The sequence below is a fragment of the Athalia rosae genome, chromosome 2, assembly GCF_917208135.1.
Source record: "Athalia rosae chromosome 2, iyAthRosa1.1, whole genome shotgun sequence".
In the NCBI taxonomy this organism is placed as follows: domain Eukaryota; kingdom Metazoa; phylum Arthropoda; class Insecta; order Hymenoptera; family Athaliidae; genus Athalia; species Athalia rosae.
This window is the reverse complement of record NC_064027.1, coordinates 21,244,419-21,264,085: the sequence shown is the minus strand read 5'-3', so window position 1 is coordinate 21,264,085 and position 19,667 is coordinate 21,244,419. Positions and strand designations below refer to the sequence as shown.

The window sequence follows — 19,667 nt, the reverse complement described above, 5'->3', positions numbered from 1 at the left end:
TACAATTACATAACATTTAATAGTCACGTAGTAACGTCTGCAAATGTATCTAGATACTCTAATCTATTGTACGCGGGGTAGAGCAATATTGACACGGATAATTTTTAGTGATTTAACAACATTCGGTTTTCTCTTCGTAAGATTTTATTCATCAATCAGATAAAAGATAAAAGGGAGAGAAGAAAAAAAAGACAAAGATCAAAATTATTTTAAAAACTAAAACAATAATTATCAGGTGTTCGATTATAGGGTAGGCATATACATATACTACTGTATAATATGATTACACATACGGCGAAGGGATGAATTACAAGTGACAGTTGGTAATTTTTACATCAAGTTTCACGTCTTTGGTAAAAATTATCATTATATTCTCATTAGCGTTATATAATTATAATTATTATGATTACTATTATTATTCTTATATTCTCATTATTTTTATAATTATCATTTTTATGATCATTACATTCTTATCGCTATATTAAAATTATACTATCTAATATTCAACAAAATTAATTATATATATATGTAGGTATATTATATAAAATTATTCGGCAAGTCTTGAAATATTGTCGTTTAATTTTTCACGATACTTTCGTATACTTTATTTCTTTTTGTTTTTTTTTTCCCCCAACTTTTTTCATCTTTTTAGTTTTTTTTCCATGCGTACATATAACATATTCAATCAACGACTTATACATATACGCTTACATATCATTACATAATTATTGTCATCATTATTTACAATGTTAAATCTGAATCTATACGAATCGCATCGCATTTTACTTATTACTAATCTTCATCATTGTTATTGTTATTATTGTCATTATCATTATTGTTATTTAATATTATCATCGATCGTTGTTGAGCCTTTTATACATACTTGAAATGGTCCGCGTTTTTTTTTTTCTTTTTTTTTTTCAATTCTTTTCATCTGAACAAGGAATGTATCAACGTATAGCAATGTTTTACATTCTATCTGTCTGTTCGTGAATTACAATTGTTCGCCGATTCTCATTTTTTTCCGATCTTTCTTCCGATTTGCTGGAAAATATTTGAAAAATTTCATTACAGAACGGTTTTCATCGACGACCACCATTTACCAAAGGTTTCATTGAGGCGACGTAATAATGAACGGAAGAAAGAACAACCAAAAAGCAAAAAAACAAAACAATCGAAATGTCCAATAAATTTATGACGAGAACGATATAGAAATAGGACCCTACATCGTTGTGACGAGATAGGTACATAAAATGACAGAGCAGAAAAAAAAAAACTATCGTGCTAGTTATATAGTTCTATCGTGACTATGGAGTATAATAATAATAATAATAATTGTTATCATTATTATGCTCGGTGATAAGAATCGCTTTATATATGTGTGTGTGTAATTTATCAGCCTACTTAATAGTACTTAACATCGCCCGTAGTTAGCAGCAGCGTACAATGTATGTATACTATGATGGGTAATTTTTTGGAAAAATATAATCATTCTTAATTGTGCCATGACAATGATTACGAGGATGATGACGATGACAATGATCGATTATAGGTATCATATATATGTACGATGAGAACCTAGGTGCAGTGCAAAAATTTTAATTGATCAATTATCCAATCGGTTAATCAATTACGTACACATACGCTATTATAATATGTTCCGTCCCGAGCTACTATAAATATATATAATAATTTATATAAACTAAAGTAACTGGAATGTCGATGTACACATAATGTACCTATACATACACATGTACATATGTATATAATGTTTACGGATAGATTATAGATATTTATAATGATTATGTACACTTTAAAAATGACTCGCTAGCAGAACTGCGAGTTGAAATCAGACGTTCGACGTTCCGTTTAGTTTATTTTTATTTTACTGTTAGTTTGTTTGTCTGAAAATTGTTATGACGACATCGATACGACCGTCGGTCTTTCGAGGTGACCGTTGTCCATTATTATTTTACCATTTCCTGGACCGGGAGACGAGTTGCCTGTGCCACCCAGAGTAACTATGTGGGGAGACGATAACTGGTGATGATGATCGGGCGAATGACTGGCCGACATCATGCCAACCGGAGAACGTGTCGCGCAAGGTGACGAAGGACATTCGACCTTCGGTGAATGATTGTCCATCAATTGTTGCTGCTGCTGCTGCTGTTGTTGTTGTTGTTGTTGTTGTTGCTGTTGCTGTTGGGAAGCTATCATGTCGTAGTAAAGATGAGTATTCGGAGTACCGCTCTGGTGGTAAGGTACGAGTCTGGTTGGCGGTTGAGGACTCAACGCGTATGCGGAACCGTGATACGACGATTGGGTGATATTCGAGCGGGACATTCTCAGATCTGGATACGAATCTGCAAATTCAAATTGTTCCGTCATTTACGATTGGCACTTGTGTTTTTGTTTTTTTTTTCGATCCGCCAATCATGTTGAAGAAAAGGAACTCTGCACTTGAGAAGATTCGCGCGAGGATCAACGGAACGGAGTAGGCGGGGTGAAGAAGACGACAGGAAAGAAAATTCGAGACTCACCGGGGTCCAATTTGATCCGTTTGCTTTCGTTGTTGTTGTTATTGTTGTTGGCAGCGGCGGCCGATATCGCTGGCAAAACGCCAGCGGACGCCGATGCATCGGTAGATTTGTTGCCACCTTTTGGTTTTCTCTTGCGCGTCTGAATGCTGTCCTTTTTCATTGCCAGTGGTCTGTTGACGCTGTGAAGTTTGAAGTAGAGACCGCACGCGTTGCAAACTGGTTCACCCATCGCGTTACGACGCCACAACGACGTCGTCGTTGTATTGCAATTGCTGCACGACAGTCCCACTCGTCTCGATGCGTGCTAAATTTTTGTTTTTTTCATTCGAATGAACGAAACAAAAATTAAAGATAAGATAAACACATTTTAATAAAAATCATAGTCATTCCATTCCAATTTAGTATATCTAAATTAATTCGAGTATTTTATTTCATATTATTTGTCATTGTTGTTAATTATTCTTTCTTTTTTCATAAAATATGTATTTTACATTCTTTTCTCTCTGCATTATATATACAACGCGTTTATATAGGAAAATCTTTGACTACGATATACAACGAATAGAATTTTTTTTAACGAAATCAACTTTTTTTTTTGTTTCCATACAAAAGCGTTATATATACAGGTGGTATTTTTCAGGTGGTGTTTTCAAAATGCTGTGATTTTTCTATTTTTTTTTTTCCTCGATCGTTTCAAAATCATCGTTGCACGGACATCGAAAGGATTTGGTGCAACGGTGATTTTAGAACGATTTTCTCTTTTCTCAATTAAAAAATATGTAAATTTTTTTAGTTCTGAAAATATTCATATATGATTGAGGAATGCTATCCGTCACGAAGTCACACGCGCTATCGTAGGTATTACGTGTCCTGTAAACTAAATCGAACACATTTATATATACTGTATATGTTTAAAATTAGAAAAAATGGAAAAACCAAAATTCTATATTACATTTATTTGGAATAGAAAACAAAATCGAATGTGTGTATATGAGACCGATCGATCGATCTGTAATTTATTTATTCATCATTTTTGTTTTTTTTTTTTTTTCTTTTCTGTTTTTTAGTTTTTCATAAATCGTGATTTCGTGATGGACAGCGGTTACCATGGGTATAGTGGCACCTCAAGCTACTATGTAAAAAAATGTTTTTTGTCCTTTTCTTTGCCTTTTTTTCCATCGGATTTATTCATCATATAGAAAGAGAAAAAAGAATCTAATTTTTCTTCTTCTATTCTTTCTTTCTTTCTTTTCATTTATTTTCACCAAACAGGCGCTACTACTGATAAGACAATAGATCAATGATTCTCGCTTTCGGCTGTGCTCAAAACACCCGCGTTACTCGTCTAGTTTTTCTAACTTTGTATTTTCTCCCCCAAATTATTAGACAGTACTTTCCTCAATTCGCGTACTCGCGACCTTTTTTTTTCTTTATTTTTTTCATTTTTTTTCTTTATTCTTTTCATTTTTTTGTTTCTCGCACAGGTGTATATGAACGCAGCCTCGCGAAATTTAAGGCAAGGGGAACAAATTACGAATGAAGGAATCTGTGAAGGAGTGGAAATGAAAGGGGTATCGAATGAATGAATGAATGAATGAATGAATGAATGAATGAATGAATGCATGACACGGAAAAAGATCGAGAGAAAACGAAAGAGAGTGAAAGAGAAGAAGAAAAATGTGAGAAGAATGCGAGGAAGAGAGACAAAGAGAGAGAGAAGAGAGAGAGAGAGAGACAAAGAGAGAGAGAGAGAGAATGAGAGAACGTTGATCGGGAACTGACACCTACCAAACGACGGCTGGATTTCTCCTCGAGGACGCGAGGGGTGCTACTATACCCATAGACGTTTTTGTAGAAATCGATCGGGTCCGCCACTGAAACAGACAGGAGTCCAAAATGTTAGGGACGTCTGGGCGTTAGTGGAGTTTTGTAGTTTTGTTACAGTTTCTGTGCAGTTCAACATTTTTTTTTTTTTGTTTTTCATTTTTATTTTTTCTTGTTTCTCCATTTTTTCTTATCATTTTTTTTTTTCTTCCATTCTTTCGTTTATCCGCTATATATGATCATATATGCATATAAACATAACTATACTACATAATCCAGTATATATACATGATTCGCTTGTTCTGCTTCTCATATAATTGTCAGAGGGGCAGGCGAGGTGCTGTAATGGGGATGTAAAATGGGGGAAATTTTCAATTTTTCATAGTTTTCATTTGGTTATCATTTGTTTTTTGTCCGACACCGTCGAAGCAACACCACCGGCAGATTTTTCTATCATTTTGTATATTTTTTGTTTTTAATTTCGAGCAAGGATATCATTTACGTTTTGTTTCCTTCTTTCTCTTTTCTGTGTGTTTTTTTTTTGTTTTTTTTTTTTTGGTTTTTTTAAACGATGTCCTTGGCTTACCAGGCGCCGCGGTTGCTTGACGAGGGGTCGATTCATCCCGTTCATCTTGTGGTAGAGACCGCAAGCGTTGCAGAGGTAATGACCTGTTCCATCTCTCCGCCATAGGGGCGTTGATATTGCCCCACAGTTGACGCACTCACGACCCTCGGAGAAGTACTCGGCGTCGAGGTTGTGGACTGTATAGTTATACAGTTTATAGGTATCCCGGTTTCGGATGCATAGTTTTTTGTTTTTTTTTGGTTTTTTTTAATCGTTTTTTTTTTTTCAGTGTATACTCGTTGAATATTATGTGTAATGTAAGTATATATGACATGATAAAATTCGAACAGTCGAGTGGTACATGTGCAGGAAAATTTTATCCGGTCGAATAGTTGCATAGATTATACATATAATACATGCACGGTAACAAGCAAAGACGTCTTAACCAACGAAAAAAAAAAGTTTTTCCAAACTATTTCGAAAACGTAGAGATTCCACGATTTTTTTTCTAAAAATGTTGGCTATGACTTTGACTTTGACAAATATGACTTTGTTTTCAGCACCTGTATTTTTTTCCCAATTTCTTCTAATTTGTGAATTGAATAAAAAATAAATAAATAAATTAAAAAATTAAATTGCGTATATATTCACGACAATTACGTTATCGTCATCGTCGAGAACTCTAAAAACATATTTATACATATATGTATATATATATATATATTGTATGTAGGTACGTATATCTCGCTTGACCTCTTTATTTTAACACGTATACCTGTGCGTTGGAATTGTTTGTGTGACAGACGCACACGCTAATTTAATAATAAACGTATAGCGTAAAATATAACGAGTGATGTATTTTTGAAATTTTTCTCAAATTCTCAACCCCACTTCTCCTAATTTTCCTCATATATCCATAGTTTGACGAAGCCGTACGTTTTTCGAATATTATTTTCAAAATTGTTATTTTTTTCTTTCTTTCGTTTTGGTTATACACATAGTGTCATGAAAATGCGATATAGATACAGATAAGGCGTATTTTTTCTTTCCTGAAAAGGGGGCGTGCTGGACGAGAAGTAAAATAATAAAACTAAAAATGACGAACAAAAAAAAAAATAAAAAAAAATAGTAGAATACAAAGTCATATTTTACGTGGGGTGAATATAACTAGTATAGGGGAGACAGGAAATGGGTCTAAAGGATGGCGGCGGACGCGCGTATGCACGCGCGTATTGTTTTATCAAAGCTTCCGGGCGTTGCTGATAAATGATAATAATTATTGTAGTTCGCTTCGCACATATATACATATACATATGTAGCTACACCACTATATATATTCGTACATATGTACACGTGTTCCACGCATATATAGTTTCTATGTTGAAATTTCAGCAGTTCGCACGCTGCGGTGCGTGAGATGTCGAATATTAATATGACTATTTATTTTTTATCAAGTTTTTTCCAATTTGAAAAGTAATTAGACAACCGTCGTAATTGATGTTACGTATCGGTATACAGGTGAATACGTAGCGTATAACGACGAGTGAGTTGTAAATTCGCGTGTCGGACACGCGGTTTTCGTTATCGTCGCAATTATAGTTATAATATACCGCAATCAACGCACGTGAAATTTCGACGGTCTTACGGACGTGTGTGTATTACAAATGCCGGCCGGTGTCCGTGTATTCGTTTCACGTACGTCTAACTATATTTATTATCTGTCTCAAGTTCGTATATTATAGTAACGCGATATAATCGGATAAAAGAGATAAGCGAGGTAAGGGTCAGAAAGCGCGAGAGGGTCTCGAGTTGCGAATCCCAACGGATTTGTGACACGTATATCGGTGTATATATCCCATATACACACACACACACACGTAACGCATGCACATGCGAAATGGCTTCTCCTTATTCGTCTTCCGTTTTATTTTTTCGACTGTGTGTTTTTTTTTTTGTCTTTTTTTGGTTTTTTATTTTTTACCGCAATACTTTTTTTTCCCAATGCATCCATATATAATGTCGCGATTAGTCGTCGAATTATGAATCAAGAGCGGGACTGCGGCGGCCATTTTTTCCTCCTCGAGTAGATCAGCTCTCATTTTTAACGTAAAAAAAATATAGAGAGAATTTTCATCTCGCGACAAAATAACGAAAAATTTCAACGCTCGATTAAACGATGAAAGGAACGGCTGCGACGATACAACGCGTGCAAAAATCTCTTGGCGCTGCTCTGCGGGGTTCGTGTTTCCGTTTCGTCCTACCGAACGCCACCGTGGGATGAAAATTGTGACCGGGCACCGCCGCGTAGCGTACAGTAATAATGCATCTACAAATGACGTTGTGCTTTTCATGTGTACGCCTAGGTAGTCAAGCGTATACGATAGAGCGCGATATAATTGTGCTGCGAGTTGCGGCTACCGGGCATTACGTTTTGCGAAGAAGCGCAATTCGCTACCGGAGGAATTCGCTCTACGTTGCAAATAAGAGACGATGATCCTGCGGAGAGCGGCGAGCTACGGAGACAATGAACTTAGAATATGAGGTAGCTGCATGCGACGTTTTTTATATTTTTTATTTTCATTTTATACACCGAGATAAAAGATCCTCAGGTTCTTCTTCGTCTCCTTAGTCTTTTGTTACTTTTTTTATTTCTCATAAACAACTAACCTGCGCGTACGTTATGTATATACCGTGTACGGCACTTGGTGCAAAAAAATTTCTGGACAAAAACGAAATTTCGAAAAAATTAATCAAAACTAGACTAATTGGGACGGAAAAAAAAAAGAGAGAAGAAAAAATTACCGCACCGCACCACTTGAGAAACTTGCGGCATGGGAAAAATTTACAACGGTCACACGTACGTTACATACATATGTACGTATATGCATATATGTGTATAACCTCCTCCTACCGACCCACCCTTTTTTTATATCGACTTTTACTTTTTCAAATTTTCGAAACACTCCAGCAAACAAACTACCGCGCGATATCACGAGAGAAAAATTCGTCTCCATGGCACACCCACTTTATACATATATACCGTCCGTACATAAAATGTATGTATATTACATGTATACATATGTACATATGTATATAGAATTGTAGGTTTCAATAATACGTTACGAGCGGACGATCGTCAACGACACAAGTTTAGTTATCGCAGGAAATTGAGATAGCTGTTTCCAGCGATACACATCGAACGGTAACCAGAAGGGCGTAATCCACAAAAAATGCGAATGCCGTCCCAATTAAGGGCGTATCCTGCGTATGAAATGCGGCAAATAAATAACAGAAAGATGAACGATTCGAACTCAACAAATTTTTCTCAATTCATTTTTTCAAATAATTTGAATATTCCTGCACTAATTTGTCTCTAAAAATTCATCGCGCTGGACAAAAAATTGCGAATCACGCCCCTCCGGTATAATACACGCCAAATAGCTTCTGATATCTAGATATTTATACGTATATAAATATATATACGTGCGTAAAAGTTGTTCTGTGAAAACAGAAGCTACGCGCACATGTTATTCGTTGTAATAATTAATTGCGTAACTTTAAATTCGAACGCGATGACGATATACAATTTTTAATTGGCTTTTGCAGCATCGAAGAAAAGGCAAAAAAAAAACAAAAAAAAAACTAAAACAACAGAGAAGGAATAAAATTATTTCATACAATGTACGGTATATGCGTATACGTGTGTATACAACGTACATATATATACATATATATATATATATATATATATGTCACACTCACGTGACCGCGCAATGATCGTTTCCAAATATATTTGTCGAGGTCGTTAGATGTCAAGCGCAATTGTGTGTTGCACGATCTTATGGTTACAATATTTTTAAATATAAAATGTTAATGAGAAGAAGAAGAAGAGGGAGGGGGAAAGAAGAAATACTAATAATAATGATTTGAAAAAACGAGGAAAGAACGAGATGAGTAAACAAAACAAAACAAAAAAAAAAAAAAGAGTCAACGCCGACTGTGTAAGAGATCTCGGGTCAAATCTGCAGATAACATTTTGACCGCTACGTCGTAGTCACGACGTACGTTATACGTTCCTTTCATCTCTTCTAAAATCATCTTTATTTCTATAACATATAATTTACGCGAAGCGCTTTTTTTCCCTCTTCTTTATCGTTCTCCTTCGATTTTGATTAATTAAAAATATGCACGTATATAACTCCATCGATCTATCGAAGGTAGATCCCGCGTTTATTCCAAAGTAGGCAAAGTGTAATTACCTAATAATAATAATAATAATAATAATAACAACGACGATAAGAACAGAAATAATAATAATAGCAGATTAGATAGAGCGCACGCTATTTTATCCGATGCACTCCGTGCAGTAGTACGTATATACGTATATAATGAACACATCTATGTATAATTGGTTCATCGTACCCGCGTTGTACGAATATATATCTATATCGCATATATAGATATATATATGTATATATATCTATATATATTTATACGGCTTGTAGTACCAGAAATATATCGAAATTATCATAAGCTTCTCTGACTGCAGACTAGATACCGCGGTATCGTATCGGTATGTAAAGTATGCAGATACGTAGGAACGCTTGAAAAACGCTCGTGTAGACAGACGGAGTCGATTAAAACCTACGTATTGCCTAGGTCAGGGTCCTCGCCGATGTACGACACATCGGTAACCAGAAAACTTTCGTAGCGATATTGCAACGAATAAATCCACAAAGTTACAACGCCGCGGAGAGTGCGTTTTTCGACTCTTCTGTCTCTTCGGTTTTTTTTGATTCAGTTATTTTTCTTTCATTCTTTCTTTCTTTTTTCTTCTATTTTCTCAACCGAAGTATCGATGAGGCAGATTGATAACGATAATGAGGAAACTTCGGTTTTATCTAACACTTTTCATCTCGCATCGCCGCGATATATCTTCCGTTTCATATACTATACACAGGAAGCATTGAGAAAATATGTACCGTGAAGAAAAAAAAAACGGAGACGAAGAGGAGAAATGGATGAAAAAAAAAAAAAAAGAAAAAAATAGATATATACATATACGAAAGAGACAAACGAAGAAATAAATCCTTCGCGTAACTCTAGACCCAAAACATTTTTTCTCGCTCCGTGGTTCGTTTCTTTTTTGTTTTGTTTTTTTTTTTTTTTTTGTCTCGCTTCGCTCGAAAACCCATAAGAAATGGACCAATTTAACGGTGCAACCTATAAATTAGTTAGAACTTTGTACAGACCCCCATGCTTTTTATATACGCGCGGTATTTACTCCAATGTATATATGGGAGTACATGGACGCGATTAGTCAGGCTACGACGAATTTCAAATTCCCGTTGGAACTCGAATTTTTCATCCCAAAATTGACACGAAAATTAGAATACGATATCTCAACATCGGCGTGAAAGAAAAAAAAAAAGAGAAATTCAAATTTTTAAAGAATGCTCGATGTCCTTCGAAAGCTTAATATTAAATCATCAGTTATTGGTAAAATTCGCGTATTATATAGGCTCGTCTTTTTTGTTTTCTCTTCTTTAATTCCATCCACTGTCTCGGGGAGACGAAATTCTCGCGGGGCGACGGACGACGAAAAAATTTTTGGGTTACGCCCTTCTGGTTTTTTTTTTTTTTGATTCTGTTTCGATATTACAAGAGCGGAAAAAACAGACGTGCGAGCGGAGCGTATTCCGAAGTTGCAGCTCCAACGGAGGTACCTATACGTGTACACGCGCACACGTATACGTGTGTATATCCTACGGTAAAAATTGAAGCGGAGCGACCGACGATCCCGAACTGTTTCTGAGTCTCTTACTCCCGACACTCGGCATACCATTCCTCGCGGCGTGTTACGTATACGTATAATAACCGACCGACGACCAAAACAGCTCCACCGCCGAGGCTGCATTAGCTCAAAAACATCGTTCGGAGGAACGGCTGGACGGATAGATGGACGCGGGATTCGGATGGAGTGAAACCGTCGCCGCTGCTGCGCCTTAAAAGGTTACCCGAAAATTTGTCCTCTTTTTTTTTTTTTTTTTGCTCCCTTCCGCCCACCCCCCCACAGGCCCGAAAATGACGCACGCCCCGAATACAAGCGCACTTGACACTCACCACGCGCGTATCCGTACCGCGTACGTACTATATGTACTTTATCGTCAGAACGATTCCCTTCTCATCCGACGAAGAGGAGAAAAGGACCCACCCCGCATCGCTACCGACGTAGTCGGGAAAATTGGTCAGATTTCGGATTCGGAGCGGCGAAGAAACGACGGAAAAGTTATATCGGTCTCTGTTCGATACTTACTCGCTGAGAGGCTCGCCGCCGCGCTGAGGGGCTGCTGAGGTAACGTCGAGGTGGTGAGAGGCTGTTTTCTGGTCGACGTAGCGACGTTTCCGTATTGAGTGGTCATCGGATCGGCGATCGGATTGCCGGATGAGGTGGCGTAGGTCCACGACCCTGTTTCCCCCGTACCTCCGCATCCCGAAGCGCTGCTCTGCGGGAAGGAATACGGAGGGCTGTAACCGCGGAAACCGGGACCGGTACCGAATCGTTGAGAAAATGCCGGCAGGGCCTGGTGTCCAACGGACACACCGGATTTACCGCCGACGTAATCTTCCGGCACCAGAAGACCGCTCGCCAAACCTGAAGAAGAACGAAAACTTGATGAACGAACGTACGGGGTGGTCTTGATAGATCGGGACTTTTGAATCGGGACCCAGGCGGAGGATTGTGCGTGCGATTGGAGATTTTCTCGGATTCGGTGTGTTTTTTTTTTTTTTTTTTTGTCGCCATTTTGATTTTATATTTTTACCTCGAGACGACCAATGGGGTTGCGTGGGTGACGTTAATTCGGTCGGACTGGCGGCCATGTAAGGGAGACTGTAACCACCACCTCCGCTTGCGCTGTTCATCGAACCCACGCCACTCATCCCCGGAGGATAAAGTGAGGAACTGAAAATGGAAAGAAAAGCAAATCGAAAATTATTAATTAAATATAAGGACGTAACGCGTGTCATATTCTTGTTGGGGTGGTTCTTGACAGGGTTGTTTGAGAATTTCGATGATCCCAGGGCTTTGAACGCTTCCAAATAAATTTAAAGAGATTCCCTGAAAATCTGAGCTCTTAATATCAACTCTAAGATAGTCCGCATTGCAGCCGCAGTTTCTTATGGAAATAACATGAGAATAACATGTTTGCTTCTTTGAAATTTTAAAGGTCGTTGACGAATGTATGGAAAATTATGGAAATTTATAATTCAATAGACGATTGAACGCTCTACAAAAAAGTCTGTGATGATTTTTCGCTGAATCGACTGATGCAAAAGTTATTTTAATGATAATTTTGACCTCGAATTCAACTTTCAAATCAGTAGATTTAGCGAAAAATCATAAAAGACTTTTGTCGTAGAGCGTTAAATTGTGCAGAACAATATGAATTTCCAAATTTTTCTATATATTCGTCAACGACCTATAAAATTTCGAAGAAGCAAACATGTTATTCTCATGTTATTTCCATAAGAAACTTGATTTGTCTTAAAATATGAATTCCCATAATTTTCTGTCTATTCATCAATGACCTATGAAATTTCGAAGAAGCAAACATGTTATTCTCATGTTATTCCCATAAGAAACTTGATTTGTCTTTTAAAATATGAATTCCCATAATTTTCTGTCTATTCATCAATGACCTATGAAATTTCGAAGAAGCAAACATGTTATTCTCATGTTATTTTCATAAGGAATTTCGGTGGCAATGCGGACTATCTTGAAGTTGATATTGAAAGTTCAGATTTTAAGGGAATTTTTTGAAATTAATTTGGAAGCGTTTAAGGCCCTGGAAGGCTCGGAATTCGAAAACAAATCTGGTAAGGACTACCCAAATACTCATACTCAAAATTATTGATGCGATGGTGAAAATCGAAATGTTATCATCGTTATTGTTATTCATATATAACAAATAGGTTCCACGCGAGGTATATACACGTTTCCATGTACACATACGAACGTATTATACATACTACCGGTAAAAAGTGGAGATCGGTACCGCCCCTCCTCAAGGGAATATATCGGATTCAACTAACTAAACGCCCGTCTCTCGTCCGTTTTATGCCAGATGCAAGTATACGCGATACATGACATACGTCTATGTACATACGCATCGTACATACTCGTATATACATATATATATATATATATAATAACGTGTTACACATAATACATCACATACAGTTTTTTTTTTTTCCTTTATTGCAGAAACTACGTGAGCGATTGGCAAACTCAAACGGTGTTTTCTTTTTTCGTCCTTCGTTTTTTCCTAACATATATATGTATTCTTATTCATATATACATATTTCTGCAACTACATAACATGCATATACTGTAATGTAAGGTATCGAGTATATACACATAGGTCTGTATATGTAAAAGAGAATCGAAATAACTCGACGAAGAGGACGTGCCTAAACATATATTTGAAAAAAAGTAACAAAAATAGACAAGTATAGAAATATCAACACATTTTTCTAGATATTTGTAAGAAGGAACGAAAAAAAAAAAAAAAAAAAAAAGGAAGAAAAAAAAACCACCTGCAACGGCGGTAGGTGTTCAGAACCGGAAGCGATACCCTGTGCCGGGCTACAGTCGGCAGGAGTCAGTGTATACGGTCAGTCGGACCGGAACCACGGGGACTAGATTCCGCGTGCGGGCGCGTGCCTTGAAGAATTTACTCAACGATGGAGAAAACGAGGGGGAGGGAGAGAAAGAAAAAAAATAGAAGAAGAACTCAAAACACGACAAGTCCATTAGCCTTCCCACAATTTCTCCCTGCATTTTTTCCCTCCTCTTTTTCTTCCCCTCTCACTTCCTCCCACAGTTTTCTGTACAGTTTTTGTCCTCTTTCCGCGCCTCGTCGCTTTTCCACCTCATAGGTAAGAGACGGTGAAAAATAAGAAATGGAAAAAAAAAAAAAAAAAAAATACCAAAGAAACCCTCGAAGCAATGAGGTAATAGGTATGTGTACACAGGAACTAACCGACCGTAGTCTGCACGAACTTAATCTGCGGGCCTCACCTCCTGCAGCGGTACCTGAAGTGTACCGCACAATAATATGGTTTTTCGCTATATCTTCTTTTTTCCATAGACCGGAATTTTTTGATTTTGCTTTTGATTTTTTTTCGTTAAATCGCGCCGGTTTTACCTACACGGTAGTCGTACGGGTGTACGCGGGTATTACAAATGGCGTTAATGCGAGGAAAAGATTAGAAAAGTCGAAGGAAAGAGAGAAACTATTTAACAGAAAAAGGAAGAAATTAGGAAAAGAGGTCCTTGCACAGCGTACTATATAGTCGTTTAGAACCTTTTTTCAACTTATCTATATCCTTGACTCCTGTAAAATAGTGTACCCGTAGATACGTCGGGTATACGATATAGGGGCAGCACTTCGAAATCGTTACGCGTTATCCCGCCGCAGGACATTTTTCGTATTTCTATTTCCTTTCGAAATTTTTGGTTTCACGTCGTACTCTGCAGTGCGCGTCGGGAATCGATTCGTGGAAGTTCGAAAAGAAAACGAAACGGAGTAAAAGAGAAAAAAAAAAATCCAGAAAAATGGAAGAGAAAATCGGAGGAGGAATGTTGAAAAAAAGAGACGAAATAGAGCACATGCGGCGCGCACTCCACACGCGAGATAATGAAAAACAATCGAAAAATGCGCGCTGCGGTACAGGAGGAATTCGAACCGCGAACGCGTTTCAGCGTAAATAATTAAATGTGTATATTTGTACCGCATAAACGATAGGCGAAAGTGTGCGTTTGTCGTGTGTATGAAGACACGAGGGAGTTATATAGGTGTATCCTTGAAAACGCGTGCCGCGAAGAGCACGTTCTACCATTGTCGGTACGTGCTTCTGAAGAGAATATATTGTGCGAATGTGTCTCCGTTGGACGCGTGACCTCGAGAAAAATCTATCTGTTAAGCTGACTTTATTACATGCATTATTATATACATGAGCGTGTACACGTAAAAGCCGTACATAGAAATCTTCGGCTTTCGAAACGAGCGGACTCGATATGTTGCACATTTTACGACGATTTTAAGACTCCCGTGGTACGTACGTACGTACGTACCTATATATCCACACGTGTTATATGCCTGTATATGTAAATAAAAAATTATTATCTATCTACGGTACGCGTGTATATTAGCTACCGGAGTTGCGAGTTTTCTCTCATCGTTTTCGGAGCTCGTAATTTTCATTTTCGCCTCGACGAACGAGCGATACATTTCGCAGAATATATCATCGAAATTATTCCGTACAGACTCTCGTTAGTTTTATTTATATTTTTCTCACGTGTCATCCCGCGTATCCCGTGTTTTCGTATCATTTACGAATCGCCTCTCTGTCGCAGCGGAGTGCCGAGTAAAAATAACAAACATTTTCGACGTCATAACAAATATACAACGGTAGTTGTAACCGCGGAGAAACAGAGAGAGAGAGAGACTCCGATGCCCGAGTAAGACAGTACGTCAGTTAATTATAATCGGAATTCGTTGTTTCCACTTATCGATATCAATGATACCGAGATCATATTATACACCCGTGAAATGTATATAAGAATCTATAAGAATCGCGTTTGATTTTCATCGACGAATCGTTCGAATTTTATTCGTCTATTTCTATAATTTAACGCGCTGAAAAATGCGAGCGACACGGCTACGAGCTACGCGCTACGCCGCATATACATACGTATGCAGTGTATTTCACGCGAAAGATTATTATTCGTGTGAATTAATATCGTAGAGTCGATTAGGTGCAGCGCGTGTAAACTATAGCTATGCGGTGTACGGTAAGAGGAAATTCAAAACCACGTGCCACAGGAAACTGTTTCCTATATATTCCTTCCGATATACAAGAGCCTAATGTACACGTAACGTGTGCGTTACAGCTAAACTACAATTTTTACCGTAAAACTCATCACGTAAGTATGTAAAATCACTGACACGCAACCCGCGACATTTCTTCCTCCGCACTTCTTTCTTTCCTCATTTTTTTTTTTTTTCTCTTTTCTCTGTTCACGAAGAGACACTCTACTGTATACGGAATTGCTCGGCTCAAACTCAATTAACCTAATGCGTTATTCCCCGAATTTCCTGTGATTAGGAATCGGGGCTCTATATATACATATATGTATATTAATTTCAATCCGCAATCGAACTATATTACGCGTGTGTATGTACCGTAATGTATATGGAGCACATATATACACGAATATAAAACGAGTGTGATGTATAATAATAATAATAATAATAATTACTGCAATGCAGGCAAAGTTTTTAAAGACTGTGCAGCGGCGACCGCTCGCGGCTCCAATAAATTAGATCTCGTGTTGCTTCTTAGAAATCAAATCTGCGAGAGTATAATATATATATATATATATATGTATATATATATAATACGTATTCAATGATACACACGCATCGTGCTCGCGACCCCCCCATTTCTCGAAGATGACGCCCGCCGAGGTCTCCGCAAGGGCCAACCGCCGCATATAAATATACAGTGCGCAGTGTACATAGAAATATAAATATATATGTATACGTAGGTATACATATATAGACGGCATGACTGAGCTCGATGACACATATATACATAATGTGCACATATGTATTAAAAACGCACATACAAGTGTCAAGTTCCCGATTTCGCGTAATAATAATAATAATAGTAACAACAACAATAATAATAATAATGCCACTCCTACATAATTACTTTATTATAATTATAAGATTTTCACTGCACATGCGACACTACCTATATACCTAGGCGTATAGCTGTACATATAGCCGACGTATTTGATACATAAAATGTATGTACATATACGCGTATACATATAGTTAATCTATGCCATATTGAAAAGGAGGTGTACACGTACACAAGCGTGAGTTTGACCGGAAACAATTAAAAAGTGGAAATGCTAAATGAGCCACCGACGACCGCCGCACGCGCTTATAAACGCTCGACTCGAACTTATATATATATTGTTAGCTTTTGTGGTATTTAAAATACGTGAAGAAAGTTCAGAGAGAAACACGAAATAGGGAACAATTTAATTACGGGTGTAACAATAAAAGTTCAAGCTTTAACGGTCACCTTCCCCCGCTAAACGTACGTGGTAACGTAATTCGGCAATCGCCAATTGTTCAATTTATCTATTTTGAAATTCGTGATCGAACGTATGCAAATTTATCAACGAACATTCAAAACAGAAATATGTATAATCATCATAGATATATATCTATCTCGTAAACTATATTATCATAATCAGCGAGATGCATCATACATATATACCCGCGCACTCTCTTTACTTCATGTGCACAGAGGTTCTTCACACCATGTATTATAAAATGCCTGGATTTGCGAAATACAATATTTTCGTATTACGATTATTATTATTATTGTTATTCTTGTTGTTACGACACGGATGCGTGTACACATGTGTACATATATGTAAAATTTTCCGTGGGCGAGAAACTAATTAATTGTTACAGAAAAGAAAAGAGAAGAGAACAAAAAAAAAAGTTAGCAGATAAATTCTTGTATATTTTTTTCTCACGCGCGATTCTAAATAATTTGTGCACGTTGAAGATATATCAATGTCGTTATAGTATAATAATACACGCGAAATTATTGCGTTGAAAATAAATTCCTGATACGTAATTGTATAACATATTTTGTTGGAAATCCGAACGAAGAAAATTGTTTGAGAAAAATTTTCGTTTCACAGACGTTTCGACGCACGTCTCGTTGTCATAAGGTGTATCGCATATGCTATACGTACAGAGGAAACGTATAGATGAAAATGAGAAGGAAAATGAAAAAATTACCCACATCGAAATAGGCTCAGGAGTCGGAAGATGATAAATTCGAGAACGATCGAGCTGTGAGAAAATTTTTGTTCAACCGAAATCGATCACCTAAGAATGAATGTGAGATATGGACGATAGATATATGGGGGATACGTGTGCTGCAGTGTATAAAAAACACGACTCGACGATCGCACGACGATCAGGGGGGGCCTGTTTAAGAATGCTAATATTTGAACGAGAAGATGTTTGACTGTAATATCAGATACACCCTTTCCGACCGTCGACGTCCGTCTTTTTTTTCAATATTTCACATATCCATGTATGCGTAAATGGAATTTTTTTGATCCACCGTTTTCTCAACTGAAATATTTTCGTTTTTTTTTTTCTTTCGTTTAAGATTACCGGGTCGTCTTATCGGAATTTTACCCAACGATATATACCATACAGCCCACCCAGCTGATATTGAAAATTTTCAATCACATTGTTTCGATGATTTTCCTTTTTTTATTTCGTCCTTTTTTTTCTCATGTGTACGATTTACAATATCTACAGCCGGTAATGAAGTTTCTAGCGCATTTGACGGTCAAAAAATGTATGTTGCTAGTGGAAATTTTTTTTCAATTTGTATATAAAGGTGGTACATGTGCAGTAATGAATTGCCCATGAATGAAGAAAATAAATAGATCATAGAAATAAAATAGAATAAAATAAAATAAAATAAAATGTACTTAGAACTGGAGAAAATCAATAACGTGCACTGCAGAGATTAGAGGAAAGAAACCCACTTTACAATAACAATCGACGATAATGAACTCTGTTATACTTATAGGCATAAGTTATACTACTTAATGAATTCGAGAATATGAGACCAATGAAAAAAAAAAAAATTATTAATAAATAACAAAGTCTTATGGATCACGTGTTACCATTATCGATGGAAAATCAGGTATATGTAAAGAGGTGTGTAATACGTATATATGCAATATATTTTGATAATAACATTGATTAAAACTCACTGCATGTTTTCCGGTCGAATATACATGTATATCTACACGTACGTAAAAATCGTACGCACGACACTTCGATTATACGTGTATATTATGTACGTTAGATAAATGTATAGATCAGAGATCGATTCCGGTCCGTTCTTTTTCTTCTTTCTCCTCTTCTCTCCTTCGAGTCGTACGGTAATTTTTTCAACGTTACAAACATGCACACCGACGTTACTATTTCGATGATTCGATTAAATTGTCTCTACTTTTAACAACAAATTTGTTTTTCATTCTACTATTTTTCATGAAGCCCGCGAACCGTTCATGCGTTATATACGTACGTACGTTTCTGATAAGTAGTAGCTCATTATTTATTAATTTATTTTTGTTTTATCGTTCAAATTTCTCGTTCCAATTATAAATATTTTAATCGCAAAACTTGGGGGAAAAAAAGGCGCCCATCAAATACCCGCGTACACATCATATACCTATATATACTATATATACTCGTGCAATAAATATATCAAAAAAAAAAAAAAAAAACCGAAATAAAATCTGATGAGTAAATAATAATTATTGAATATACACGAACTCGGCCTGCATTCACACGTGTGTGCATGCGTCGAAGTAAATAATAAAATTCTGTATATATTTACTGATTGTACATAGTCAAATGTATATAGATATAACGCATATACATATGCAATTTTCGTATATATAGGTATGTATATATGTACATATAGATAGATACATATATATATGTATATGTATATCTGTCACTGGGCAAACAAGAACTGAGAGAGGACACGCGCTTACGAACTCCTGCGTGGGCTGCCTGCGGTCTCCTCTACTTATAAAGTTTAGTTAG

At 36.9% G+C, this 19,667-nt stretch overlaps 1 protein-coding gene across 4 annotated transcripts in view; it reads right to left on the bottom strand.

The window, feature by feature from the left end:
- Nucleotides 1-126: 126 nt before the first annotated feature.
- The window catches only part of LOC105689427 (box A-binding factor), a 54,272-nt gene continuing 34,731 nt past the window's right edge, over nucleotides 127-19,667 (bottom strand). For 2 of the 4 annotated variants that reach the window (XM_048651012.1, XM_012406427.2), the window contains exons 4-8: nucleotides 11,754-11,893; nucleotides 11,246-11,584; nucleotides 4,951-5,126; nucleotides 2,541-2,844; nucleotides 127-2,363 (exon numbers count right to left, since the gene is read on the bottom strand). In XM_048651012.1, the coding sequence (XP_048506969.1) occupies nucleotides 1,915-2,363; nucleotides 2,541-2,844; nucleotides 4,951-5,126; nucleotides 11,246-11,584; nucleotides 11,754-11,893 (1,408 nt within the window). In that variant the 3' untranslated portion in view covers nucleotides 127-1,914. Of the gene's footprint in view, nucleotides 2,364-2,540; nucleotides 2,845-4,328; nucleotides 4,415-4,950; nucleotides 5,127-11,245; nucleotides 11,585-11,753; nucleotides 11,894-19,667 lie in introns of those variants that run through there. The other 2 variants (XM_048651013.1, XM_048651014.1) reach the window with 2 other exon arrangements.